Source organism: Pristiophorus japonicus, chromosome 16 (assembly GCF_044704955.1).
Source record: "Pristiophorus japonicus isolate sPriJap1 chromosome 16, sPriJap1.hap1, whole genome shotgun sequence".
Lineage (NCBI taxonomy): Eukaryota > Metazoa > Chordata > Chondrichthyes > Pristiophoridae > Pristiophorus > Pristiophorus japonicus.
In genome coordinates this window covers 73,468,754-73,496,279 of record NC_091992.1, presented here as the reverse complement: position 1 = coordinate 73,496,279, position 27,526 = coordinate 73,468,754, and the positions used below count along the sequence as shown (strand labels likewise).

General features: G+C 58.1%; 1 protein-coding gene across 1 annotated transcript in view; it reads right to left on the bottom strand.

Annotated features, from left to right (window-relative positions):
- Nucleotides 1–298: 298 nt before the first annotated feature.
- The window catches only part of LOC139226191 (protein HID1-like), a 121,355-nt gene continuing 94,127 nt past the window's right edge, over nt 299–27,526 (bottom strand). Inside the window, exons 13-17 of the mRNA XM_070856823.1 lie at nt 13,412–13,560; nt 10,039–10,122; nt 5,095–5,186; nt 3,083–3,241; nt 299–1,784 (exon numbers count right to left, since the gene is read on the bottom strand). Of these exons, the coding sequence (XP_070712924.1) occupies nt 1,721–1,784; nt 3,083–3,241; nt 5,095–5,186; nt 10,039–10,122; nt 13,412–13,560 (548 nt within the window). The 3' untranslated portion in view covers nt 299–1,720. The remainder of the gene's footprint in view (nt 1,785–3,082; nt 3,242–5,094; nt 5,187–10,038; nt 10,123–13,411; nt 13,561–27,526) is intronic.

Below are 27,526 nucleotides of genomic sequence, written 5' to 3'. Positions count from 1 at the left end.
CCCCAGTGCCGGGATACAGTCTCACAATCCCCTCGGGCACTGCCCCAGTGTCAGGGTACAGTCCCACACTCCCCTCGGGCACTGCCTCTGCTGGGGTACAGTCCCACACTCCCCTCCCCCCCCCCACTGTGCTGGGGTATAGTCCCACACTCCCCTCGGGTACTGCCTCTGCTGGGGTACAGTCCCACACTCCCCTCCCCCCCCCTGTGCTGGGGTATAGTCCCACACTCCCCTCGGGCACTGCCTCTGCTGGGGTACAGTAACTCCCCTCCCCCCCCTGTGCTGGGGTATAGTCCCACACTCCCCTCGGGCACTGCCTCTGCTGGGGTACAGTCCCACACTCCCCTTTCCCCCCTGTGCTGGGGTATAGTCCCACACTCCCCTTGGGCACTGCCCCTCTGCTGGGATACAAGCCCATATGCATCGGCCTCCCATGGTCACCTCACCCATGTGGTCAATTGGTAGACGTGGGCACGGGCTGTGTGACCAGGAAATGATCAGCCTGGACAGTAACGGGCAGACAATTGAACCCTTAGTTTTAAACAATTCAACCCCTCCCTTAAAGTAACAGGTAAGAGGGATGTCACACATACATGTTACACGCATGCCTGCTATCATCACCAGCGAGCATCTCTAGTCTCCGGCATCGACGGCTGTTTGACCATGGGCTGCATCGCAGCCACTCCCTGTGCTCACCCAACCTTCACACATACACTTTCCAGCGTGGGGGAGGAGAGGGGTTACTGGAGGCCATGGGCCTGCTCGGATTTTCTTGTCACCCTAGTTCTGACAGGAGCTACTGAGAGTCCGCTATCTGAGACCTTGCTGTCCATCGGGCTCATTGAGACAGTGGGTGTTGCCTTACCCACTGAAACAGTAATAGTGGTGACAAGACAGTCTGTCCAGGAGGGCATCAAACACATGGCAGTACAGGAGAGGGCCTACAAAATAGGAGCAGGCGGCCATTTGGCCCCTCGAGTCTGCTCTGCCATTCAATGAGATCACGGCTGATCTGATCTTGGCTTCAACTCCACTTTCCTGCCTGTTCCCCCTGACTCCCCTATAGTTCAACAATCTGAATTAAGGGGGAGGTTGGGGGAAGAGTTCTGGCTCGGTCCAAGACAGGGGGAGGGGTCTGGCTCGGCCCACTCGGTCCACGACAGGGGGAGGGGTCTGGCTCGGCCCACGATAGGGGGAAGGGTCTGGCTCGGCCCACTCGGTCCACGACAGGGGGAGGGGTCTGGCTCGGCCCACTCGGTCAACGACAGGGGGAGGGGTCTGGCTCGGCCCACTCGGTCAACGACAGGGGGAGGGGGTCTGGCTCGGTCCACTTGGTCCACGACAGGGGGAGGGGAGAGATCTGGCTTGGTCCACTCGGTCAACGACAGGGGGAGAGGTCTGGCTTGGTCCACGACAGGGGGAGGGGGTCTGGTTCGGCCCACTTGGTCAACGACAGGGGGAGGGGTCTGGTTTGGCCCACTCGGTCAACAGGGGGAGGGATCTGGCTCGGCCCACTTGGTCAACGACAGGGGGAGGGGTCTGGCTCGGGCTCGCTAGGTCACCTGGCATAGTTCTATGAGGTACACAGTTTGTGGCAGGGGCGGGTGTGAGGAGCAGGCGATTAGTGTTGGTAAAGAGGTTCAGAAACCAGCTGACAGACTGAGAACTGAAATGGAAAATAAATTTGGAGAAAGTGTTTGCTCGTTTCCAGTTTGGCTCCTTACACCCGCTGAATTTCAAAGAGCTTCACGTCTGTGTCATACCAGATGGGTGGGTCAACATTCCTGTGGGAACAAACAGAACGGTCAGGATGAGTCTAACCTGGTCACACTGGACAACTTGCACCTTTAACACAGTAAAACGTCTCACGGTGCTGCACAGAAGCGTTATCGGACAGGATTCAACATAGTCACAACAGGAGATATTAGGGCAGGTGAGCAAAAGCTTGGTCAAAGATGTGGGTTCTTAGGAGGGTCTTATAGGAGAGAGTTAGAGAGGCGAAGAGGTTTAGGGAGGGAGTTCCAGAGCTTGGGGCCTAGGCTACAGAAGGCACGGTCACCAATGGTGGGGGTAGGGGGCCGGATGCACAAGAGGCAATGGAACAGAGAGCTAGTTTAGGGAGGGATTATAGCACTGGGGGAGGTTACAGAGATTGGGAGGGACAAGGTCATTGCAGTGAAAACAAAACCCAAAGGTGCTGGGGAAAAAGTGGGGAAATTCAATACTCACTCCTTGCCCCCCTCAGAGTCAGACTCCTGGTTGGATACGGATCCTTAGCTGATGGTCCTCCTCCATCCGTGTCAGCCGTGGCTCAGTGGGCAACACTCTCACCCACGAGAGGGTTGTAGGTTCAAGCCCCACTCCAGCAACTTGAGCACAGCATCCCGGCTCACACTCCAGTGCAGTGCTGAGGGAGTGCCGCACTGTCGGAGGGGCAGTGCTGAGGGAGTGCCGCACTGTCGGAGGGGCAGTGCTGAGGGAGTGCCGCACTGTCGGAGGGGCAGTGCTGAGGGAGTGCCGCACTGTTGGAGGGGCAGTGCTGAGGGAGTGCCGCACTGTCGGAGGGGCAGTGCTGAGGGAGTGCCGCACTGTCGGAGGGGCAGTGCTGAGGGAGTGCCGCACTGTCGGAGGGGCAGTGCTGAGGGAGCGCTGCAGTGTCGGAGGTGCCGTTTTTCGGATGAGACGTTAAACCGAGGCCCCGTCTGCCCTCTCAGGTGAACGTAAAAGATCCCATGCCATTATATTGAAGAGGAGCTTGGGAGTTCTCCCCGGTGTCCTGGGCCAATATTTATCCCTCAATCAACTTCACAAAATCACATTCTCTGGTCATTTATCTCATTGCTTTTTGTGGGAGCTTGCTGTGCGCATACTGACGGCCGCGTTTCTTATATTACCACAGTGACTCCGCTTCAAATGGACTTCATTGGCTGCAAAATGTAAATGCAAGTTGTTAAAATAATGTTTCTGGGCACTGTGGGCTTGGGGTGGCTGGGATGGATAGGTTGATTGGCTGGTTTACACCGTGCAGGTGAGCACAGGGAGTGTTCCACATCATCACTTGCCAACACAAGAAGCTGCTCACCTCAGGTAAATGACGCCCCACATGTATGTGCGGAACCACATGGCAGTGCCGGAGTTGGCCTGGTATTTGCGAATGAGGATCGGATGTGGCACCGGGAGCAACCCCACCAGTGTGCCGTGCTGCAGGAACTTCAGGATCTCCGACTCGTCGGTCAAACCTCTGCATTCAAACAGAAAACAGCGCGCAGATCAGAAACACTTTGCAGACTTGTATACGAGTGTTAACTGCCTCCCCTGCACCTCCCCCCCCCAACTCCTTATGCCAGGGTACAGTTTCCTGGGTAGTGGCATTGCTGAACCCAGGCTAGGTCAATTGACAATTTCAAAACTGAAATCCATAGATTTTGTTGGGTGAGGGTATCAAGGGATTTTGGAGCAAAGGCGGGTAAATGGAGTCAAGGTGTAGATCAGCCATGATGTAACTGAATGGCGAACAGGTCCGAGGGGCTGAATGGCCTCCTCCTGTTCCTATTTTGCACACATGGGTATTGGCAGACTATTTAACTCTAGAGGGCATTACAACCCCCGAGGGGTTAATGAGTGACAGTGTGAGGGAAAGGGGTTACTGAGGGACAGTGTGAGGGAGCTGGATTAACATCAGTAGAGATACAGTCAGTGACACAGGGAGCTGGAGGAGAGGGATCACTGAGTGACAGTGTGAGCGAGCTGGATTAACATCAGTAGAGATACAGTCAGTGACACAGGGTGCTGGAGGAGAGGGGTTACTGAGTGACAGTGTAAGCGAGCTGGGGGAGAGGAGTCACTGAGTGACAGTGTGAGCGAGCTGGATTAACATCAGTAGAGATACAGTCAGTGACACAGGGTGCTGGGGGAGAGGGGTTACTGAGTGACAGTGTAAGCGAGCTGGGGGAGAGGAGTCACAGAGTGACAGTGTGAGCGAGCTGGATTAACATCAGTAGAGATACAGTCAGTGACACAGGGTGCTGGGGGAGAGGGGTTACTGAGTGACAGTGTGAGCGAGCTGGGTTAACCATAACAATAATTTTCCACACTAGCGCTGAATGGATAATATTGAACAAGCTGTGTGCATACCTCAACTCCCTTAGTTCCTGTCAACAGATTGCCACACTCAATTTAAAGTATCCTATGCAATAATTCACGGTACTGGTTTGCTTTTTTTTTAAGGCACGGATTGCGATATGAAACTCCCTTTTAAAGGAGAAGGGCAAATTGGGTCTCCTTTTCCATACAGATATCCCTTTCATTAATGGAATGGGGAATATTGTTCCTGATTAAAAAAAAACCCTGGTGGCTCACCCTGTTAGAGTTATGTTGTATTGTAATTAATCCCAGGCCCTCCTGGTCCCCGAGGCACTGATTCCTGCCGGGGTACGGGCGGGTGTATAATCAGCCCTCCGGCACCTCACCCAAGCGGTCGGTCCTCCTTGCGACGAGAGTCCGGACTGTGCATGGGTGTGGACGAGGATGGAGCTTGGCTAGTTGGGCATGGGGGACATCACACCCTCGCCCAGTTCCCATGTACAAATGCCTTCCTGCAGTTGATCAGGAGCAGGACCACCCAACCCAACATTCACGCTGCCTACACGGAGGGGGCGCAGAGACCAGTCGAAGCACCCAAATAGGGGTGAGCTCCCTGGGCCTAGACCGAGAACCCAATCTGGGACCTGCCTCTTTTATGGCTCAGTCTCGCGCTGCCTCAGCCATCGAGGTACCAGCAGCACCCATATTTAATCCGGACCCTCCCTGCCTCGAACGCGATAAATTCCCGCCGACAGTCAGCTAGTTTTCTGGCATTTCACCGGCGCTGTTACCAGGGAAAGTGTTGCCATAACAAGAGCCATCACCACAGTAACACCAAATTAAATGGCAGCATCCAGGCATCTGCACCTGAAGTTAAAATTAATTGTGACAAGATTAAAGATTTAGAATTGTATTAAGGACTAACAATAAGGGACATTCATGCAACCGCCTCCCTTCGAGCAACAACTGCCCCAGGAGTGAGAGAAGCCCAGTGTTAGTGCACATGCTTACTTGTCGATACAGATCTTCTCCACCTGCGGGACCAGAACCTGCAACAGACGCATGATTGTTTGGAGGGGGAGTTTGGATTTCCAGGATATCACCTGCAGGTCAAAGGTCACACACAGTGAGGGCAGGGTTAGTATCATGCAAGGGCAGACATGCGCAGACAATTAATGAACACAGCGAGCCAGGGAGCACAGTCCCAGCAGGTCAGTCCGACGGGTTACACTCCAGGGACCAGCAGTCCACACACATCACATCAAAGCCAAAGCTGCTGGCGGGGTTGGTTAGAAACTAACGGCTGGCGACTCGGCAGGTCACGGGGTCACGCACTGCCCTTTCACCTCTGGGATCTTTGCTCCAGCCCCAGCCCAGACGGGAAAGCATTCATTCAGCTGGTGGTGGGCGAGGCCCCTCCGCACAAAGCTGCTCACTTCAACCGAAAATCTCACTTACACTGAAACTGCCTCTACTCTTTCCCAACCACAGACCTCCGACCCAGACCACTGCTGTCCAATAGGGAATTCAGCTGAGGATCACTGGGAATCCAGATGTGGTGAACGGCATCCTGCGATTAGTAAATAAAAACGGAGTAACTGAGACACCGTCATTGGGCCTGTGATCGCAATACTCTTCCACACAGCGTGCGTAGGTGAACTTTAACCTATTTGTGCATTTGTTGGTAAAATGGTGAGACAAGTGTGCAAGTGTTTTTTGATTGTTGCGAGTGCTTTACTCCCTTGGTCACTGAATGGTGGCAGATGTTTAAGTAAACATACCCGTGTGAAGTTTATTTACCTGTATTGTCAGAGTGTGTAACTTGTAACATTTTCAACCTATGTCCCTGAACATTGAACCCTTCACATGTGGAGCAATTTGACACAAGGGAGCGGGGGGTGGGGGGCAGAGCCGGTGGCGAGCCCCGGAGCGGGAGCTGATGTCATTGGCTGCCAAACTGCCCAGAATGCTTCACACTCTCATTTACCGCTTGACCACTTCACTAATTCGACAGAGCAGCAACATTTCAGCAATATTATAAACAGAGAAATGGTTTTCTACTAAAATAAGTGCATGTGGCTAAAACGGTGTCGCGTAGCCTTACCGATAGCTGGTCAGAGATTCAGATTGGGCACCGAGTTAGATCATCAGCCCTCACAACACCAGTGCAACATTTTCCCATTTCTTGCATCAGGCAATCACTCTGTGGCCTCCCTGTGTGAGGCTGCCAGGCAGCACTGAATTAAGGGCAGGTTGATGATGCAGACTCGAGCCCACTGGAAGTGTGGCTAATACCCTACAGACTCATTTTACATAGACACCGAGACCCCCATCGTCCTGTGCTGGGCTCAAACCAGATCCCAGGAGTGAAGCCCAGTCAAACCTGCTGGTCCTATTAATGCTGATAACTAAAACCAACAAACTCCGGGCAATCACAAACCATTTGTGTGTTTATAATATTGCTAAAACATTGCTGCTCTGTAGAATTAGTGAAGTGGTCAAGCGGTAAATGAGAGCGTGAAGCATTCTGGGTAGTTTGGCAGCCAATGACATCAGCTCCCGCTCCCAGCCCCCCAACCCATCTCCGCTCCCTTGTGTCAAATTGCTCCACATGTGAAGGATTCAAGGTTCAGGGACATAGGTTAAAAACGTTATAAGTACAAAGGGGGTCAGTGGGACTGTTCAGTCACAGAGTAATCGAGGCGAGGGGAGGGTTGAGGGAGACGGCGAGGGGGGGTTCGAGGGAGACGGCGAAGGGGGGGGGGGGGGGGGCGTCAAGGGAGACGGCAAGGCTGGGGGGGGGGGGGGGGGCTTCGAGGGAGACGGGGGTGGGGCGTGTCGAGGGAAACGGCGAAGCCGGGCCCGGGGGGGGGGGAGCAAGGGAGACGGCGAGGGGCAAGGGAGACGGCGAGGCAAGGGAGATGGCGGGGGGGAGGGGTGATCACTGAATATAGGATGTGTCTGTTCACTCAAGTGGCCATTACTGTCTTCCAACGGATGGTCCAGCATTCTTGTCAAAGTCATGTTGCTGCAACTACCATCACAAACTCTCCCAGTGGCACACAAAGGAAGGGAATTATTAACAAACAATATTGTGTTAGGACAATATCACTTGCTGTAGAAGCCCACAGGGACTGTTAGAGAAACCGGACACATGCGAACTGCAAGCCTAAACAAGGCAGGTTAAAACTGGCCACATTTCCACTTGAAGCTTTTCTCTCTGGTCTTTGCCTTCCGTGTCCATGTGCTCTCCTCCCGCCTCCTGTAGACTTGGACTCTCGGGGGGCTACAGTTCCACACGAGCCCACAGTCCCGACAGCTCCCCCGAGTGCTCGGTATTGAAGTGTGAGCTTGGATGGTGAGTGTCGGCAGGGTATTGGGAGTATTGCCATCAATCCACACCCAGTTTTCGGCTGATGCTGACACAGGTGCAGGGGTCACTGGATGGAGATCAGGAGCAGGAACACTGGCTGAATTTTGTGGCTGAGGTCAGTCAACTGAGCAGAGGGTGAGAGCCTGGAACATGCCTGATCCCAGTGACTCGGCTACTCACGGTGAACTTCTTCAGCCATTGGGTAGCACACACTTTTTCTACCTTCCCCCTTTCCAACTCGGCTCCAAGGCTGGTCAGGGGGCAACTAAAGACCACACACTGGAGCCCCCGTAAGCACCGTCAATGCTAACCATTGAACAATTACTTCCTGTGATGTTGGATGGGGAAGAACCGAATGCAGCAGAATCATGGTTCTCCCTACAGTGGTTGATGCAAACATTCAGTGAGACACCATGAGTTCTGCGTAGTAGTGAGCCATACAGAGCAAGAATGACCCAGGTCCAATTGCTGGCCTCTGCTGAAATGGAAGATTACAGCTGGGGAAGTAAATGGGAGTGTTACAATCGGCCTCAGGGGGAAGGTGAGTTAGGGGCCGTGCTCCCGATTGCTATGTGGACACTGGGAGAGGATAGGACAAAGACTTCCCCGAGATACTCCCTCAGGGTGGAATATTCCACTGGCAGGACTATAAGAGCTTAGTGTCCACTGACCCATCACCCAATCAGGGCTTGGTGTCCACTGACCCATCACCCAATCAGGGCTTGGTGTCTACTGACCCATCACCCAATCAGGACTTGGTGTCCACTGACCCATCACCCAATCAGGGCTTGGTGTCTACTGACGACCCGCCCAATCAGGGCTTGGTGTCCACTGACCACTCGCCCAATCATTCATAATAGGGAACAAAGAAATGGCAGACCAGTTGAATAAATACTTTGGCTCTGTCTTCACGAAGGAAAACACAAATAACCTTCCGGAAGTACTAGGGGACCGAGGGTCTAGTGAGAAGGAGAAACTGAAGGATATCCTTATTAGGCGGGAAATTGTGTTAGGGAAATTGATGGGATTGAAGGCCGATAAATCCCCAGGGCCCGATAGTCTGCATCCCAGAGTAGTTAAGGAAGTGGTCCGAGAAATAGTAGATGCATTGGTGGTCATTTTCCAACATTCCATGGACTCTGGATCAGTTCCTATGGATTAGAGGGTAGCAAATGTAACCCCACTTTTTAAAAAAGGAGGGAGAGAATACAGGGAATTATAGACTGGTTAGCCTGACATTGGTAGTGGGGAAAATACTGCAATCAATTATTAAAGATGAAATAGCAGCACATTTGGAAAGCAGTGACAGAATCGGTCCAAGTCAGCATGGATTTATGAAAGGGAAATCATGCTTGACAAATCTTCTAGAATTTTGAGAGGATGTAACTAGTAGAGTGGATAAGGGAGAACCAGTGGATGTGATGTATTTGGACTTTCAAAAGGCTTTTGACAAGGTCCCACACAAGAGATTGGTGTGCAAAATTAAGGCATATGGGATTGGGGGTAATGTATTGACGTGGATAGAGACTTGGTTGGCAGACAGGAAGCAAAGAGTAGGAATAAACGGGTCCTTTTCAGAATGGCAGGCAGTGACTAGTGGGGTACCGCAAGGTTCAGCGTTGGGACCTCAGCTATTTACAATATACATTAATGATTTTTTCGAAGGATGGGTGGCAGTGCGAGCTGTGAGGAGAATGCTAAGAGGCTGCAGGGTGACTTTGACAGGTTAGGTGAGTGGGCAAATGCATGGCAGATGCAGTATAATGTAGATAAGTTTGTTATCCACTTTGGTGGCAAAAACAGGAAGACAGATTATCTGAATGGTGACAGATTAGTAAAAGGGGAGGTGCAATGAGACCTGGGTGTCATGTACATCAGTCATTGAAAGTTGGCATGCAGGTACAGCAGGCAATGAAGAAGGCAAATGGTATGCTGGCCTTCATAGCTAGGGGATTTGAGTATAGGAGCAGGGAGGTGTTGCTGCAGTTGTACAGGGCTTTGGTGAGGCCTCACCTGGAATATTGTGTGCAGTTTTGGTCTCCTAATCTGAGGAAGGACATTCTTGCTATTGAGGGAGTGCAGCGAAGGTTCACCAGACTGACTCCCAGGATGGCAGGACTGACATATGAAGAAAGACTGGATGGACTGGGCCTGTATTCACTGTAATTTAGAAGAATGAGAGGGGATCTCAGAAGCATATAAAATTCTGACGGGATTGGACAGGTTAGATGCAGGAAGAATGTTCCCGATGTTGGGGAAGTCCAGAACCAGGGGTCACAGTCTAAGGATAAGGGGTAAGCCATTTAGGACCGAGATGAGGAGAAACTTCTTCACCCAGAGAGTGGTGAACCTGTGGAATTCTCTACCTCAGAAAATTGTTGAGGCCAATTCACTAAATATATTCAAAAAGGGAGTTAGATGTGGCCCTTACAGCTAAAGAGATCAAGGGGTATGGAGAGAAAGCAGGAACGGGGTACTGAAGTTGCATGATCAGCCATGGATCATATTGAATGGTGGTGCATGCTCGAAGGGCCGAATGGTCTGCTCCTGCACCTATTTTCTATGTTTCTATGACTACTCACCCAATCAGGGCTTGGTGTCCACTGACTACTTGATGAGAGGCTGGACGGCTTCCTCCTTCTCTCTGGGTTTCGCGGAATTGCCTCCTGCACAGGAGTGAAACATTTAATAAATTACGCAGCAGAACAGGACCGGAACAGAACAGAGCAAGAACGTTCCCTGCAACAAAATGATTCACTTAACTTAAAACGTTTTCTAAAAAAGTAGGATTTTCATTCTCTCATGAATTGGATTGATGTTCCAGACATGTCGAGTTAGTAACTGAACCGACGAAGTGCGAGTAAATCTAGCCTCGAATATTAACTGCACTCGCGTCCTACAGTCACCAGGGTTTGTTCAGCCCATTACCTGGCGTGAGCTGTGCCTGGTCCACAGTGGAGCTACACTGACTCAGCAGGTCCAGGCATGGGCCGGTGTATCACTGCAACGCATATCCTGCAGAGAGCTGAGCCCCAACTGACACTGTCGGAGCTGCCATCTGTCAGATGAGACATTAAACTGTCTATCCTCTCAGATGGATGCAAAAAATTTGAAGAGGAGCAGGGGAGTTCTCCCCGGTGTACTGCCCAATATTTATTCCTCAACCAACATCATTAAACAGATTATCTGGACATTATCACATGGCTGTTTGTGCGATATCGGTTGCTGTGTTTCCTACATTACATCAGTGACTGCACTTGCTGTATTCCATTGGCTGTAAAGTGCTTTGGGATGTCCTGAGGTCGTGAGAGGTGTTAGAGAAATGCAAATTCTTTCTTTTGTTCTTTGTCACAATTATAATTCCAACCGTGGGGTACATTAGCACAGGGACTGGGTGGTCTCCGGATCCTTACCCAAGGGGGCATTCTTTACGTGAAGTTCAAGACAACGAGCTGGTTATTTGCCAATAGACAACATTGCAACTAAACGGGATCCTGTCCCGCAAACAACATTTGCACGAGCCCTGTCCATCAGAGGTCGTCCAATACTTGTCAGAAGGCGGCACTCGAGGGGATTTTACTCATTCCCAGCTGCAAGGGGAGCTGTGTAAAGGAGCCCCGGGACACGGATGTGCGAGGGCTGCCATCAACGTACCAATGAACAATTGGGTGAATAATTAGTGACTGCTTCTTACTTTGTACTGCCTGCAGTTAACGTAACAAGAGAAGTTGGACCTGTACCCACCAGTACTGTACCCCAGTGTTATAGTGACAGACCTGTACCCACCAGTACTGTACCCCATTATAGTGACAGACCTGTACCCACCAGTACTGTACCCCATTATATTGGCAGACCTGTACCCATCGGTACTGTACCCCATTATAGTGACAGACCTGTACCCACCAGTACTGTACCCCATTATAGTGACAGACCTGTACCCATCAGTACTGTACCCCAATATTATAGCGACAGACCTGTACCCACCAGTACTGTACCCCATTATAGTGACAGACCTGTACCCACCAGTACTGTACCCCATTATAGTGACAGACCTGTACCCACCAGTACTGTACCCCATTATAGTGACAGACCTGTACCCACCAGTACTGTACCCCATTATAGTGACAGACCTGTACCCATCAGTACTGTACTCCAATATTATAGTGACAGACCTGTACCCACCAGTACTGTACCCCAATATTATAGTGACAGACCTGTACCCACCAGTACTGTACCCCAATATTATAGTGACAGACCTGTACCCACCAGTACTGTACCCCGATATTATAGTGACAGACCTGTACCCACCAGTACTGTACCCCAGTGTTATACAGTGACAGACCTGTATCCACCAGTATTGTACCCCCACTGTTAGTGACAGACCTGTACCCATCAGTACTGTACCCCAATATTATAGTGGCATACCTGTACCCACCAGTACTGTACCCCAATATTATAGTGACAGACCTGTACCCACCAGTACTGTACCCCATTATAGTGACAGACCTGTACCCACCAGTACTGTACCCCATTATAGTGACAGACCTGTACCCACCAGTACTGTACCCCATTATAGTGACAGACCTGTACCCATCAGTACTGTACTCCAATATTATAGTGACAGACCTGCACCCACCAGTACTGTACCCCAATATTATAGTGACAGACCTGTACCCATCAGTAATGTACCCCAATATTATAGTGACATACCTGTACCCACCAGTACTGTACCCCAATATTATAGTGACAGACCTGTACCCATCAGCACTGTACCCCAATATTATAGTGACATACCTGTACCCACCAGTACTGTACCCCAATATTATAGTGACAGACCTGTACCCACCAGTACTGTACCCATGTTATACAGTGACAGACCTGTACCCACCAGTACTGTACCCCAATATTATAGTGACGGATCTGTACCCACCAGTACTGTACCCCATTATAGTGACAGCCCTGTGCCCACCAGTACTGTACCCCAATATTATAGTGACAGACCTGTGCCCACCAGTACTGTACCCCAATGTTAGTGACAGACCTGTACCCACCAGTACTGTACCCTTGTGTTAGTGACAGACCTGTACCCACCAGTACTGTACCCTAGTGTTATACAGTGACAGACCTGTACCCACCAGTACTGTACCAGTGTTATACAGTGACAGACCTGTACCCCCCCAATACTGTATCCCAGTGTAATAGTGACAGACCTGTACCCACCAGTACTGTACCCCAGTTAGTGACAGACCAGTACTGTACCCCAGTGTTATACAGTGACAGACCTGTACCCACCACTGTATCCCAGTGTTATACAGTGACAGACCTGTATCCATCAGTACTGTACCCGTGTTATACAGCGACAGACCTGTACCCACCAGTACTGTACCCCAGTGTTATAGTTACAGACCTGTATCCACCAGCTTGCGGGTTTGCTTGGGTTTCACACAATCAAACAACTTTCCCATTGTAAATCTTTCTACAAGATTCCATTGTGATGTCTCAAAGAAATAACTTATATGAAATGGGGAAAGTGGCAGCATTATTAGTACGAGTCCACAGATTAGTGATACAAAGATTGGTGATGGTGATGGGCAATCATGGCCACACCGGAGTTTCACTATCTCAATTTATTGGCAGTGGGATTTAAAACATGCCCTCTGAACTGTGCACCCACTCAGGGAATCCCAATTAACCAGGCTGCACTCCAATAAAAACATTACAAGACCAATCTGGACATAGATTTTATGTAAAAGGTACAAGACGGTTAGTTAGCTCAGTGGATACAAAGGGGGAGAAATTGTAACATGACAAATTATTGCCACTGTAACCACCATCCCCTTTAAGCATCTCCTCCCAAACAACGGCCTCACAGCTGTCAGTGTTGTCGCCCGGCGGTGCTGCAAGGGGCGGAACCAAAGTTCGGGTCCGGGGCCCTACACATGACGGTGAAGTTACGATCTCTAGAGTGCAGGAAATGGTGGCGCTAGGGATAACCGTCGCCTCAAAGTCCATGCCAAGTTCGAGCGCGTCGGTACTTTCGTCACGCCCGGGAAGAGCCGTTAGTGCCCGTTGTCGTCCCCCAGAGGCGCTAACACGGCCAATTTCTAGCCCAAAGGGTTAAATTATGAGGACATAATTGCATAAACTTGGCTTGTAGCCCCTCGAGTATAGACGGTTGAGGGCTGATCAGATCAAGATGTTCAAAATGTTTGAAGGATTTGACTGGGTAGAGAGAGAGAAACTATTCCCTCTGGAGAGAGAGTCCGGAACCAAGGGGCACAATCTTAAAATTAGAGTTAGGTTGTTCAGGGGTGATGTGAGGAAGCACCACTTCTCACAAAGGGTAGTGGGAATCTGGAACTCGCTTCCCCAAAAGGCTGTGGATGGTGGGGGTCAGTTGGAGCTTTCAACACTGAGATCGGTAGATTTTTGTTGGGTCAGGGTATCGGGGATATGGAGTAAATGCTGATGGATGGAGTTGAGGTACAGATCAACCATAATCTAATTGAATGGCGTAACAGGCTGAATAGGTTTGGTGGAGGGGTGCCTGGTAATTTCATTCTCAATCACCACTCAGATGTGAGGGGGTATGTTCTCTGCTCCCGCTGACCCATTGCTCTGTACATTAGTCAGCGATCGGGCCCCATTCACCATTTTGTACAATCGCAATCTCGACCCATTTGCACAACGTTTATTTTTGAAAACGGTCACATTTCTCTTCCCCCACCCAATGGGTTTTGGATTGTGGTTCGACTGGTCACTCTGTTTATCCCAGTTCAGCAATCTCTCTGCCCTGCTGGACTAGTCCCACTGACCTCTCACTCCAGTGTTATAATCCCAATATTGGTCAGGAATCAATAAACTCTAGCATATTCGAACATTCTGTTGACTTAAAAAAAAAATTGTTTCATCACATTTGGCATGTCGACGATTACAGATAAATCTCCGAAATAAGTGTGGTCATGACGTATGAAATATAACACCAAGATAGACTAGAACTAAGGGGCCATAAAAATAAGATAGCCACTAATAAATCCAATGGGAAATTCAGGGGAAACTCCTTTACCCAGAGAGTGGTTAGAATGGGAACTCACTGCCACAGGGAGGGGTTGAGGCGAATAGTATCGATGCATTTAATGGGAAGCTGGATAAACAGGAGGGAGAAAGGAATAGAAGGATGTGCTGATGGGGTTAGATGAAGAAGGGCTGATGGAGACTCGTGTGGAGCATAAACATCGGCATAGACCCGTTAGGTTGAATGGAACTCTGTGTGCTGTAAATGATTTGTAACGTGTCCCCAGACCAGTTCTATGTACAACTGTGCGCTGGAAGTAATCTAACGTGGTGTGCGGGCAGCACCGAGACCTACTGATAACGTACATTCAGTAGCACCTGCCACCCCCAGCACATGGACAGCTTGCCCAGTGCCTCAGATCCGGCAGGCTCTCCAAAGGCCCCACCAGACGGTGTCGGAGACTGACGCCTCACTGCTGCTCGGGCCTCACCGCGAGCCGGTACGGAAGGGGAGAGCCGCAGAGAGCGCTCGGCGCACTCGCCTGGATCTGTCACACCGCCAGGCTCAGCGCAGTCTCTGCCACTCGCCGGTGACCAGCGAATCGCAGGGATCCCGTGCTCTCAGTTCAGCCGTGGCTGCCCCGTGAAGCGCGGCAAGTGGTGAAATATGGCACGAGCACGTGGTGAAGACCCGCATATGGCCAGATAAATACCCAGGGACGTGAGCCCACAATCCAGGCTGACACTCCCAGTGCAGTGCTGAGGGAACGCCGCACTGTCAGAGGTGCCGTCTTTCAGATGAGATGTTAAACCCAGGCCCCGTCTGCTCTCTCAGGTGGATGTAAAAGATCCCATGGCACTATTTTGAAGAGGAGCAGGGGAGTTAGCCCCGGTGTCCTGGCCAATATTTATCCCTCAATCAACATCACTAAAACAGATGATCTGGTCATTATCACATTGCTGTTTGTGGGAACTTGCTGTGCGCAGATTGGCTGCTGTGTTTCCCACATTACAACGCCAGCGACTACATTCCAAACACACTCCATTGGCTATAAATCAGATTGGGCCCCTCCTGAGGTGGTGAAAGGCGCTACAGAAGTGCAAGTCCTTTCCCTTTCTCCCTCATTCGCCCCCTGCAGCTATAGATCAGGAAGGAAAGGTTCACATTCAGGAGATATAAAATATTTTCTTGCCGTCTAGATTCAGGTTGTGTGACGGGAACATTCTTGCGATAACGCACTGTCATGTGAGTGAAGTATTACACGGAGATAACAAGTGGCCGTATATCACAGCTCGGACTGTTCCCACCACTTAGATTGAGAATGTCTGGATAATCACACACTCCTCACCACTGGGTTCCCAGGCCTGAAACAGACACACTCCACTCGAGAAATGCATTATGGCCCTTCCCCCACACCCAGCTCAGAATGCTCAGTTCCATGCTGGTAGACAGTTCTCCCACACCTCGCCCAAGAGGCCACTTTCCAAGTGCGGGCCTGTTGGCTATTCAACATTAGCGGGAATCACATCAAGGCCATGCCTGATCCTGTTTCACTTTTCATCCAGAAGCACTAGTTGCATAATCCAGACTGTGCAATATTGAGGGAGTTCTGCGCTGTTGGAGGTCTCGTCTGCTCTCTCAGGTGGACGTAAAAGATCCCACTGCATAAGTTGAAGAGCAGCAGGAGAGTTCTCCCTGGTTCCTTGGTCAATATTTATCCATCAACGAACATCACAAACAGATTATTTGGCCATTCTGTCACGGTGCCGAGAGAGGAAACATCAGAAGGGAGCAACCCCACAATGCCTCCCCCAAGTGCCCCCCACCCTGGGAGAGGGAGAGGGGAGCAGAGACCCCCACCACAACAGAAAGTGCACCATCAGTCTGGGAGGAGGGAGAGCCAAACCCACAACAAACAGGGATCTTGTTGAGGACAAATTGACTGCTGTGTTTCCTACATTACAACTGTGACTGCGCTTGGAAAAACTACATCATCGGATGTGACGCGCTTTGGGACGTCAGAGGATGGGAAGGGTGCAACATAAATGCAACTTTCTTTTTTGCTGCAGAGAAAATTCACGTAGCACAGAACAGCATGGTCACCGGGTGACCAACTGAAGCTTTTCCCCGAGTACTAAAGGGCTCAGACCAAGGTGGGGAGACCATGTGTACAGCAACAAACTCCAAAAGGGGCAACGTGGCTTTTCCAGATTATGGTGGTGTTAATCAATGAGATAACGCGAGGCACTGCCGGTGTCAGGAAGTTCATTGATGAGGAAAGGTGACGGATGTTGGGGTGAGCTAGCTAAAGTTCAAGATAATAAATGGAACTGACCAAACCGACCTAAGCAAATTGGTGTGGGTGGTGAAGGGTTCGGAACTCAGGAGCATTGGGAAATCAGAGGAACTTCTTCACCTAAAGTATAACTCACAGAATAGGTTACCTGGGAAGGACAGTGAAGGGGCCAAGGAATAATTAGATATGTTTCTGAAGAGGAGACTGGGAGGATAGAGAGATGGGGGTGGGGGGGGAAAGAGATGGGGGAGGGGTGGGGGGGGAAAGAGATGGGGGAGGGGAGGGGAGGTGAGGGGAAGAGGGGGGAGGGGGAAGAGAGGGGGGAGACTGGGGGGGGGGTGGAGGAGAGGGAGTGCAGGGGTGGAGGAGGAAAGAGGGGGAGACTGGGGGGAAAGAGGGGGGAGACTGGGGGGGGAGAAGAGGGGGGAGAAGAGGGGGGAGACTGGGGGGGGGGGGAGAAGAGGGGGGAGACTGGGGGGGGAGAAGAGGGGGGAGACTGGGGGGGGAAGAAGAGGGGGGAGACTGGGGGGGAGAAGAGGGGGGAGACTGGGAAAGGGAAGAGGGGGGGAGACTGGGCGGGGGGGGGAAGAGGGGGGAGACTGTGGGAGGGGGAAGAGGGGGGAGACTGGGGGGGGGAGACAGGGAAGAGGGGGGAGACTGGGGGGAAGAGGGGAAGACTGGGGGGGAAGAGGGAGAGACTGGGGGGGAAGAGGGGGAGACTGGGGGGGAAGAGGGGGAGACTGGGGGGAAGAGGGGGAGACTGGGGGGAAGAGGGGGAGACTGGGGGGAAGAGGGGGAGACTGGGGGGGAAGAGGGGGAGACTGGGGGGGAAGAGGGGGAGACTGGGGGGGAAGAGGGGGAGACTGGGGGGGAAGAGGGGGAGACTGGGGGGGAAGAGGGGGAGACTGGGGGGGAAGAGGGGGAGACTGGGGGGGAAGAGGGGGAGACTGGGGGGGAAGAGGGGGAGACTGGGGGGGAAGAGGGGGAGACTGGGGGGGAAGAGGGGGAGACTGGGGGGGAAGAGGGGGAGACTGGGGGGGAAGAGGGGGAGACTGGGGGGGAAGAGGGGGAGACTGGGGGGGGAAGAGGGGGAGACTGGGGGGGGAAGAGGGGGGGAGACTGGGGGGGGAAGAGGGGGGGAGGAAGAGGGGGGAGACTGGGGGGGGAAGAGGGGGGGAGACTGGGGATGAGGGAAGAGAGGGAGAGACTGGGGGGGGAAGAGGGGGGAGACTGGGGGGGGGGGAAAGAAGAGGGAGGAGACTGGGGGGGGGGGAAGAAGAGGGAGGAGACTGGGGGGGGGAATAGTGGGGAGACTGGGGGGGGGAGGAAGAGGGGGGAGACTGGGGGGGGGAGACACTGGGGGGGGAGGGGGAAGAAGGGGGAGACTGGGGGGTGGAAGAGGGGGGAGACTGGGGAGGGGGGAAGAGGGGGGAGACTGGGGAGGGGGGAAGAGGGAGGAGACTGGTGGGGGAAGAGGGAGGAGACTGGGAAAGGGAAGAGGGGGGAGCCTGGGAAAGGGAAGAGGGGGGAGACTGGGGAGGGGGGAGACGGGGGAAGGTAAGAGAGGGGAGACTGGGGGGGGGGGGGTAAGAGAGGGGAGACTGGGGGGGGGGAAGAGGGTTGAGACTGGGGGGTGCGAAGAGGGAGGAGACTGGGGGGGGGAGAGGGGGGGGGAAGAGGGGGGAGACTGGGGGGGGGGGAAGAAGGGGGAGACCAGGGGCGGAAAGAGGGGGGAGACTGGGGGGGGGGGGAAAAGAGGGGGGAGACTGGGGGGGAGGGAGAAGGGGGAGACACTGGGTGGGAGGGGGATGAAGGGGGAGACTGGGGGGGGGAAGAGGGGGAGACTGGGGGGGAGAAGAGGGGGAGACTGGGGGGGAGAAGAGGGGGAAGACTGGGGGGGAGGGGGATGAAGGGGGAGACTGGGGGGGGGGAAAGAGGGGGATACTGGGGGGGAGAAGAGGGGGAAGACTGGGGAGGAGAAGAGGGGGAGACTGGGGGGGAGAAGAGGGGGAGACTGGGGGGGAGAAGAGGGGGAGACTGGGGGGGAGAAGAGGGGGAGACTGGGGGGGAGAAGAGGGGGAGACTGGGGGGGAGAAGAGGGGGAGACTGGGGGGGAGAAGAGGGGGAGACTGGGGGGGAGAAGAGGGGGAGACTGGGGGGAGAAGAGGGGGAGACTGGGGGGGAGAAGAGGGGGAGACTGGGGGGGAGAAGAGGGGGAGACTGGGGGGGAGAAGAGGGGGAGACTGGGGGGGAGAAGAGGGGGAGACTGGGGGGGAGAAGAGGGGGAGACTGGGGGGGAGAAGAGGGGGAGACTGGGGGGGAGAAGAGGGGGAGACTGGGGGGAGAAAGAGGGGGAGACTGGGGGGGGGGGGGAAGAGGGGGAGACTGGGGGGGGGGAAGAGGGGGAGACTGGGGGGGGGAAGAGGGGGAGACTGGGGGGGAAGAGGGGGAGACTGGGGGGAAGAGGGGGAGACTGGGGGGAAGAGGGGGAGACTGGGGGGAAGAGGGGGAGACTGGGGGGAAGAGGGGGAGACTGGGGGGGGAAGAGGGGGAGACTGGGGGGGAAGAGGGGGAGACTGGGGGGGAAGAGGGGGAGACTGGGGGGGGAAGAGGGGGAGACTGGGGGGGAAGAGGGGGAGACTGGGGGGGAAGAGGGGGAGACTGGGGGGGGGGAAGAGGGGGAGACTGGGGGGGAAGAGGAGGAGACTGGGGGGAAGAGGGGGAGACTGGGGGGGAAGAGGGGGAGACTGGGGGGGAAGAGGGGGAGTCTGGGGGGAAGAGGGGGAGACTGGGGGGGGGGAAGAGGGGGAGACTGGGGGGGGGGGGGAAGAGGGGGAGACTGGGGGGGGGGAAGAGGGGGAGACTGGGGGGGGGAAGAGGGGGAGACTGGGGGGGGGGAAGAGGGGGAGACTGGGGGGGGGAAGAGGGGGAGACTGGGGGGGAAGAGGGGGAGACTGGAGGGGGAAGAGGGGGACTGGTGGGGAAGAGGGGGGACTGGGGGGGAAGAGGGGGGAGACTGGGGGTGAGAAGAGGGGGGAGACTGGGGGTGAGAAGAGGGGGAGACTGGGCGTGAGAAGAGGGGGGAGACTGGGGGTGAGAAGAGGGGGGAAACTGGGGGTGAGAAGAGAGGGGAGACTGGGGGTGAGAAGAGGGGGGAGACTGGGGGTGAGAAGAGGGGGGAGACTGGGGGTGAGAAGAGGGGGGAGACTGGGGGTGAGAAGAGGGGGGAGACTGGGGGTGAGAAGAGGGGGGAGACTGGGGGTGAGAAGAGGGGGGAGACTGGGGGTGAGAAGAGGGGGGAGACTGGGGGTGAGAAGAGGGGGGAGACTGGGGGTGAGAAGAGGGGGGAGACTGGGGGTGAGAAGAGGGGGGAGACTGGGGGTGAGAAGAGGGGGGAGACTGGGGGTGAGAAGAGGGGGGAGACTGGGGGTGAGAAGAGGGGGAGACTGGGGGTGAGAAGAGGGGGGAGACTGGGGGTGAGAAGAGGGGGGAGACTGGGGGTGAGAAGAGGGGGGAGACTGGGGGTGAGAAGAGGGGGGAGACTGGGGGTGAGAAGAGGGGGGAGACTGGGGGTGAGAAGAGGGGGGAGACTGGGGGTGAGAAGAGGGGGGAGACTGGGGGCTGAGAAGAGGGGGGAGGCTGGGGGGGAAGAGGGGGGAGACTGGGGAGGGAAAGGGGGGGGAGACTGGGGAGGGAAAGGGGGGGGAGACTGGGGAGGGAAAGGGGGGGGGGACTGGGGGGGGAAGAGGGGGGAGGCTGGGGGGGGGAAGAGGGGGAGACTGGGGGGGGGAAGAGGGGGAGACTGGGGGGGGAAGAGGGGGAGACGGGGGGGAAGAGGGGGAGACTGGGGGGGGAAGAGGGGGAGACTGGGGGGGGAAGAGGGGGAGACTGGGGGGGGGGAAGAGGGGGAGACTGGGGGGGGGGAAGAGGGGGAGACTGGGGGGGAAGAGGGGGAGACTGGGGGGGAAGAGGGGGATACTGGGGGGGAAGAGGGGGATACTGGGGGGGAGGAGGAGAAGAGGAGGAGGACGACTGGGGGGGGGGAGAAGAGGAGGGAGACTGGGGGGGGGGGAGAAGAGGGGGAGACTGGGTGGGGGGGATGAGGGGGAGGCTGGTGGGGGGGGAAAGAGGGGGGATACTGGGGGGGAGGAGGAGAAGAGGAGGACGACTGGGGGGGGGGGGAGAAGAGGAGGGAGACTGGGGGGGGGAAGAGGGGGAGACTGGGGGGGGGAAGAGGGGGAGACTGGGGGGGGGGGAAGAGGGGGAGAAACAGGGGGGGAAGAGGGGGAGACTGGGGGGGAAGAGGGGGAGACTGGGGGGGAAGAGGGGGAGACTGGGGGGGAAGAGGGGGAGACTGGGGGGGAAGAGGGGGAGACTGGGGGGGGAAGAGGGGGAGACGGGGGGGGAGAGGGGGAGACTGGGGGGGGAAGAGGGGTGTCCGAGGGGGGAAGAGGGGGAGACTGGGGGGAAGAGGGGAAGACTGGGGGGGAAGACTGGGGGGAAGAGGGGGAGACTGGGGGGGAAGAGGGGGAGACTGGGGAGGAAGAGGGGGAGACTGGGGAGGAAGAGGGGGAGACTGGGGGGGAAGAGGGGGAGACTGGGGGGAAGAGGGGGAGACTGGGGGGGAAGAGGGGGAGACTGGGGGGAAGAGGGGGAGACTGGGGGGAAGAGGGGGAGACTGGGGGGAAGAGGGGGAGACTGGGGGGGAAGAGGGGGAGAAGAGGGGGAGACTGGGGGGGAAGAAGATGGGGAGACTGGGAGGGGGAGGAAGAGGGGGAGACTGGGAGGGGGGGAAGAGGGGGAGACTGGGAGGGGGGGAAGAGGGGGAGATTGGGAGGGGGGGAAGAGGGGGAGACTGGGGGGGGGGAAGAGGGGGAGACTGGGGGGGGGGGGAAGAGGGGGAGACTGGGGGGGGGGGGGGAAGAGGGGGAGACTGGGAGGGGGGAAGAGGGGGAGACTGGGAGGGCGGAAGAGGGGGAGACTGGGAAGGGCGGAAGAGGGGGAGACTGGGAAGGGGGGAAGAGGGGGAGACTGGGAGGGGGGGGGGAAAGGGGGAGACTGGGAGGGGGGGGGAAGAGGGGGAGATGGAGGGGGGGGGGAAGAGGGGGAGACTGGGAGGGGGGGGGAAAGAGGGGGAGACTGGGAGGGGGGGGGATGAGGGGGAGGCTGGTGGGGGGGGAGTAGAGGAGGGAGACTGGGGGGGAGAAGAAGGGGGAGACTGGGGGGGGGGAAGATGGGGGAGACTGGGGGGGAGGAGGAGAAGAGGAGGAAGACTGGGGGGGAGAGAAGAGGAGGGAGACTGGGGGGGGGGGGGGGAGAAGAGGGGGAAGACTGGGGGGGGAGACTGGGGGGGGGCGAAGAGGGGGGAGAGTGGGGGGGGGTAAAGAGGGGAGACAACGGGGGAAGAGCGGGGGGGGGCTGAGAGGGGGAAGAGCGAGGGGGGGGCTGAGAGGGGAAGACTGCGGGGGCGGGGGCAAGAGGGGAGATACTGCGGGGGGAGACTAGGGGGGGGAACAGGGGGGAGACTAGGGGGGGAAGACTCGGGGGGGAGGAGACTTGGGTGGGGGGGGAAGAGAGGGAGAAACAGGGGGGGAAGAGGGGGGGGACAGGGGGGGACGAGGGGGAGACAGGTGGGGGAAGAGGGGGAGACTGGGGGGGAAGAGGGGGAGACTGGGGGGGAAGAGGGGGAGACTGGGGGGGAAGAGGGGGAGACTGGGGGGGAAGAGGGGGAGAATGGGGGGGGAAGAGAGGGAGAAACAGGGGGGGGAAGAGGGGGAGACTGGGGGGGAAGAGGGGGAGACTGGGGGGAAGAGGGAGAGACTGGGGGGGAAGAGGGGGAGACTGGGGGGAAGAGGGGGAGACTGGGGGGGGAAGAGGGGGAGACTGGGGGGGGAAGAGGGGGAGACTGGGGGGGGAAGAGGGGGAGACTGGGGGGGGAAGAGGGGGAGACTGGGGGGGAAGAGGGGGAGTCTGGGGGGGGGAAGAGGGGGAGACTGGGAGGGGGGGGAAGAGGGGGATATTGGGAGGGGGGGGAAGAGGGGGATATTGGGAGGGGGGGGAAGAGGGGGAGACTGGGAGGGGGGAAGAGGGGGAGACTGGGAGGGGGGAAGAGGGGGAGACTGGGGGGGGGGGGGAAGAGGGGGAGACTGGGGGGGGGCGAAGAGGGGGAGACTGGGGGGGGGGCGAAGAGGGGGAGACTGGGGGGGGGGCGAAGAGGGGGAGACTGGGGGGGGGGGAAGAGGGGGAGACTGGGGGGGGGGAAGAGGGGGAGACTGGGAGGGGGGAAGAGGGGGAGACTGGGAGGGGGGAAGAGGTGGAGACTGGGAGGGGGGGAAGAGGGGAAGACTGGGGGGGGGGAAGAGGGGGAGACTGGGAGGGGGGGAAGAGGGGGAAACTGGGAGGGGGGAAAGAGGGGGACACTGGGAGGGGGGGAAGAGGGGGAGACTGCGAGGGGGGGAAGAGGGGGAGACTGGGAGGGGGGGAAGAGGGGGAGAATGGGAGGGGGGGAAGAGGGGGAGACTGGGAGGGGGGGGAAGAGGGGGAGACTGGGAGGGGGGGGAAGAGGGGGAGACTGGGGGGGAAGAGGGGGAGACTGGGGGGGGAAGAGGGGGAGACTGGGCGGGAAGAGGGGGAGACTGGGCGGGAAGAGGGGGAGACTGGGCGGGAAGAGGGGGAGACTGGGCGGGAAGAGGGGGAGACTGGGCGGGAAGAGGGGGAGACTGGGCGGGAAGAGGGGGAGACTGGGCGGGAAGAGGGGGAGACTGGGCGGGAAGAGGGGGAGACTGGGCGGGAAGAGGGGGAGACTGGGCGGGAAGAGGGGGAGACTGGGCGGGAAGAGGGGGAGACTGGGCGGGAAGAGGGGGAGACTGGGCGGGAAGAGGGGGAGACTGGGCGGGAAGAGGGGGAGACTGGGCGGGAAGAGGGGGAGACTGGGCGGGAAGAGGGGGAGACTGGGGGGCAAAAGGGGGGGAGACTGGGGGGAAGAGGGGGAGACTGGGGGGAAGAGGGGGAGACTGGGGGGGGAAGAGGGGGGAGACTGGGGGGGAAGAGGGGGGAGACTGGGGGGGGAAGAGGGGGGAGACTGGGGGGGGGAAGAGGGGGGAGACTGGGGGGGAAGAGGGGGGAGACTGGGGGGGAAGAGGGGGGAGACTGGGGGGGGAAGAGGGGGGAGACTGGGGGGGAAGAGGGGGGAGACTGGGGGGGAAGAGGGGGGAGACTGGGGGGGGAAGAGGGGGGAGACTAGGGGGGGAAGAGGGGGAGACTGGGGGAGAAGAGGGGGAGACTGGGGGGGAGAAGAGGGGGAGACTGGGGGGGAAGAGGGGGAGACTGGGGGGGAGAAGAGGGGGAGACTGGGGGGAGAAAGAGGGGGAGACTGGGGGGGGGGAAGAGGGGGAGACTGGGGGGGGGGAAGAGGGGGAGACTGGGGGGGGGGGGAAGAGGGGGAGACTGGGGGGGAAGAGGGGGAGACTGGGGGGGAAGAGGGGGAGACTGGGGGGGGAAGAGGGGGAGACTGGGGGGGGGAAGAGGGGGAGACTGGTGGGGAAGAGGAGGAGACTGGGGGGAAGAGGGGGAGACTGGGGGGGAAGAGGGGGAGACTGGGGGGAAGAGGGGGGGACTGGGGGGGAAGAGGGGGAGTCTGGGGGGAAGAGGGGGGGACTGGGGGGGGGGAAGAGGGGGAGACTGGGGGGGGGGGAGAAAGAGGGGGAGACTGGGGGGGGGGGAAAGAGGGGGAGACTGGGGGGGGAAAGAGGGGGAGACTGGGGGGGGGAAGAGGGGGAGACTGGGGGGGGGGAAGAGGGGGAGACGGGGGGGGAAGAGGGGGAGACTGGAGGGGGGAAGAGGGGGACTGGTGGGGAAGAGGGGGGACTGGGGGGGAAGGGGGGGAGACTGGGGGTGAGAAGAGGGGGGAGACTGGGGGTGAGAAGAGGGGGGAGACTGGGGGTGAGAAGAGGGGGAGACTGGGGGTGAGAAGAGGGGGGAGACTGGGGGTGAGAAGAGGGGGGAAACTGGGGGTGAGAAGAGGGGGAGACTGGGGGTGAGAAGAGGGGGGAGACTGGGGGTGAGAAGAGGGGGGAGACTGGGGGTGAGAAGAGGGGGGAGACTGGGGGTGAGAAGAGGGGGGAGACTGGGGGTGAGAAGAGGGGGGAGACTGGGGGTGAGAAGAGGGGGGAGACTGGGGGTGAGAAGAGGGGGGAGACTGGGGGTGAGAAGAGGGGGGAGACTGGGGGTGAGAAGAGGGGGGAGACTGGGGGTGAGAAGAGGGGGGAGACTGGGGGTGAGAAGGGGGGGGAGACTGGGGGTGAGAAGGGGGAGACTGGGGGTGAGAAGAGGGGGGAGACTGGGGGTGAGAAGAGGGGGGAGACTGGGGGTGAGAAGAGGGGGGAGACTGGGGGTGAGAAGAGGGGGGAGACTGGGGGTGAGAAGAGGGGGGAGACTGGGGGTGAGAAGAGGGGGGAGACTGGGGGTGAGAAGAGGGGGGAGACTGGGGGTGAGAAGAGGGGGGAGACTGGGGGTGAGAAGAGGGGGGAGACTGGGGGTGAGAAGAGGGGGGAGACTGGGGGTGAGAAGAGGGGGGAGACTGGGGGTGAGAAGAGGGGGGAGACTGGGGGTGAGAAGAGGGGGGAGACTGGGGGTGAGAAGAGGGGGGAGACTGGGGGTGAGAAGAGGGGGGAGACTGGGGGTGAGAAGAGGGGGGAGACTGGGGGTGAGAAGAGGGGGGAGACTGGGGGTGAGAAGAGGGGGGAGACTGGGGGTGAGAAGAGGGGGGAGACTGGGGGTGAGAAGAGGGGGGAGACTGGGGGTGAGAAGAGGGGGGAGACTGGGGGTGAGAAGAGGGGGGAGACTGGGGGTGAGAAGAGGGGGGAGACTGGGGGTGAGAAGAGGGGAGAGACTGGGGGTGAGAAGAGGGGGGAGACTGGGGGTGAGAAGAGGGGGGGAGACTGGGGGTGAGAAGAGGGGGGAGACTGGGGGTGAGAAGAGGGGGGAGACTGGGGGTGAGAAGAGGGGGGAGACTGGGGGTGAGAAGAGGGGGGAGACTGGGGGTGAGAAGAGGGGGGAGACTGGGGGTGAGAAGAGGGGGGAGACTGGGGGTGAGAAGAGGGGGGAGACTGGGGGTGAGAAGAGGGGGGAGACTGGGGGTGAGAAGAGGGGGGAGACTGGGGGTGAGAAGAGGGGGGAGACTGGGGGTGAGAAGAGGGGGGAGACTGGGGGTGAGAAGAGGGGGGAGACTGGGGGTGAGAAGAGGGGGGAGACTGGGGGTGAGAAGAGGGGGGAGACTGGGGGTGAGAAGAGGGGGGAGACTGGGGGTGAGAAGAGGGGGGAGACTGGGGGTGAGAAGAGGGGGGAGACTGGGGGTGAGAAGAGGGGGGAGACTGGGGGTGAGAAGAGGGGGGAGACTGGGGGTGAGAAGAGGGGGGAGACTGGGGGTGAGAAGAGGGGGGAGACTGGGGGCTGAGAAGAGGGGGGAGGCTGGGGGGGAAGAGGGGGGAGACTGGGGAGGGAAAGGGGGGGGAGACTGGGGAGGGAAAGGGGGGGGAGACTGGGGAGGGAAAGGGGGGGGAGACTGGGGAGGGAAAGGGGGGGGGGACTGGGGGGGGAAGAGGGGGGAGGCTGGGGGGGGGGGGAAGAGGGGGAGACTGGGGGGGGGAAGAGGGGGAGACTGGGGGGGGGAAGAGGGGGAGACTGGGGGGGGGGAAGAGGGGGAGACTGGGGGGGGAAGAGGGGGAGACTGGGGGGGGGAAGAGGGGGAGACTGGGGGGGGAAGAGGGGGAGACTGGGGGGGGGGAAGAGGGGGAGACTGGGGGGGGGGAAGAGGGGGAGACTGGGGGGGAAGAGGGGGAGACTGGGGGGGAAGAGGGGGATACTGGGGGGGAGGAGGAGAAGAGGAGGACGACTGGGGGGGGGGGGGGAGAAGAGGAGGGAGACTGGGGGGGGGGGGAGAAGAGGGGGAGACTGGGGGGGGGGATGAGGGGGAGGCTGGTGGGGGGGGAAAGAGGGGGGATACTGGGGGGGAGGAGGAGAAGAGGAGGACGACTGGGGGGGGGGGGGAGAAGAGGAGGGAGACTGGGGGGGGGGGGAAGAGGGGGAGACTGGGGGGGGGAAGAGGGGGAGAAACAGGGGGGGAAGAGGGGGAGACTGGGGGGGAAGAGGGGGAGACTGGGGTGGAAGAGGGGGAGACTGGGGGGGAAGAGGGGGAGACTGGGGGGGAAGAGGGGGAGACGGGGGGGGGAGAGGGGGAGACTGGGGGGGGAAGAGGGGTGTCCGAGGGGGGAAGAGGGGGAGACTGGGGGGAAGAGGGGAAGACTGGGGGGGAAGACTGGGGGGGAAGAGGGGGAGACTGGGGGAAGAGGGGAAGACTGGGGGGGAAGACTGGGGTGGAAGAGGGGGAGACTGGGGGGGAAGAGGGGGAGACTGGGGAGGAAGAGGGGGAGACTGGGGGGGAAGAGGGGGAGACTGGGGGGGAAGAGGGGGAGACTGTGGGGGAAGAGGGGGAGAAGAGGGGGAGACTGGGGGGGAAGAAGATGGGGAGACTGGGAGGGGGAGGAAGAGGGGGAGACTGGGAGGGGGGGAAGAGGGGGAGACTGGGAGGGGGGGAAGAGGGGGAGATTGGGAGGGGGGGAAGAGGGGGAGACTGGGGGGGCGGAAGAGGGGGAGACTGGGGGGGGGGGAAGAGGGGGAGACTGGGAGGGGGGAAGAGGGGGAGACTGGGAGGGCGGAAGAGGGGGAGACTGGGAAGGGGGGAAGAGGGGGAGACTGGGAG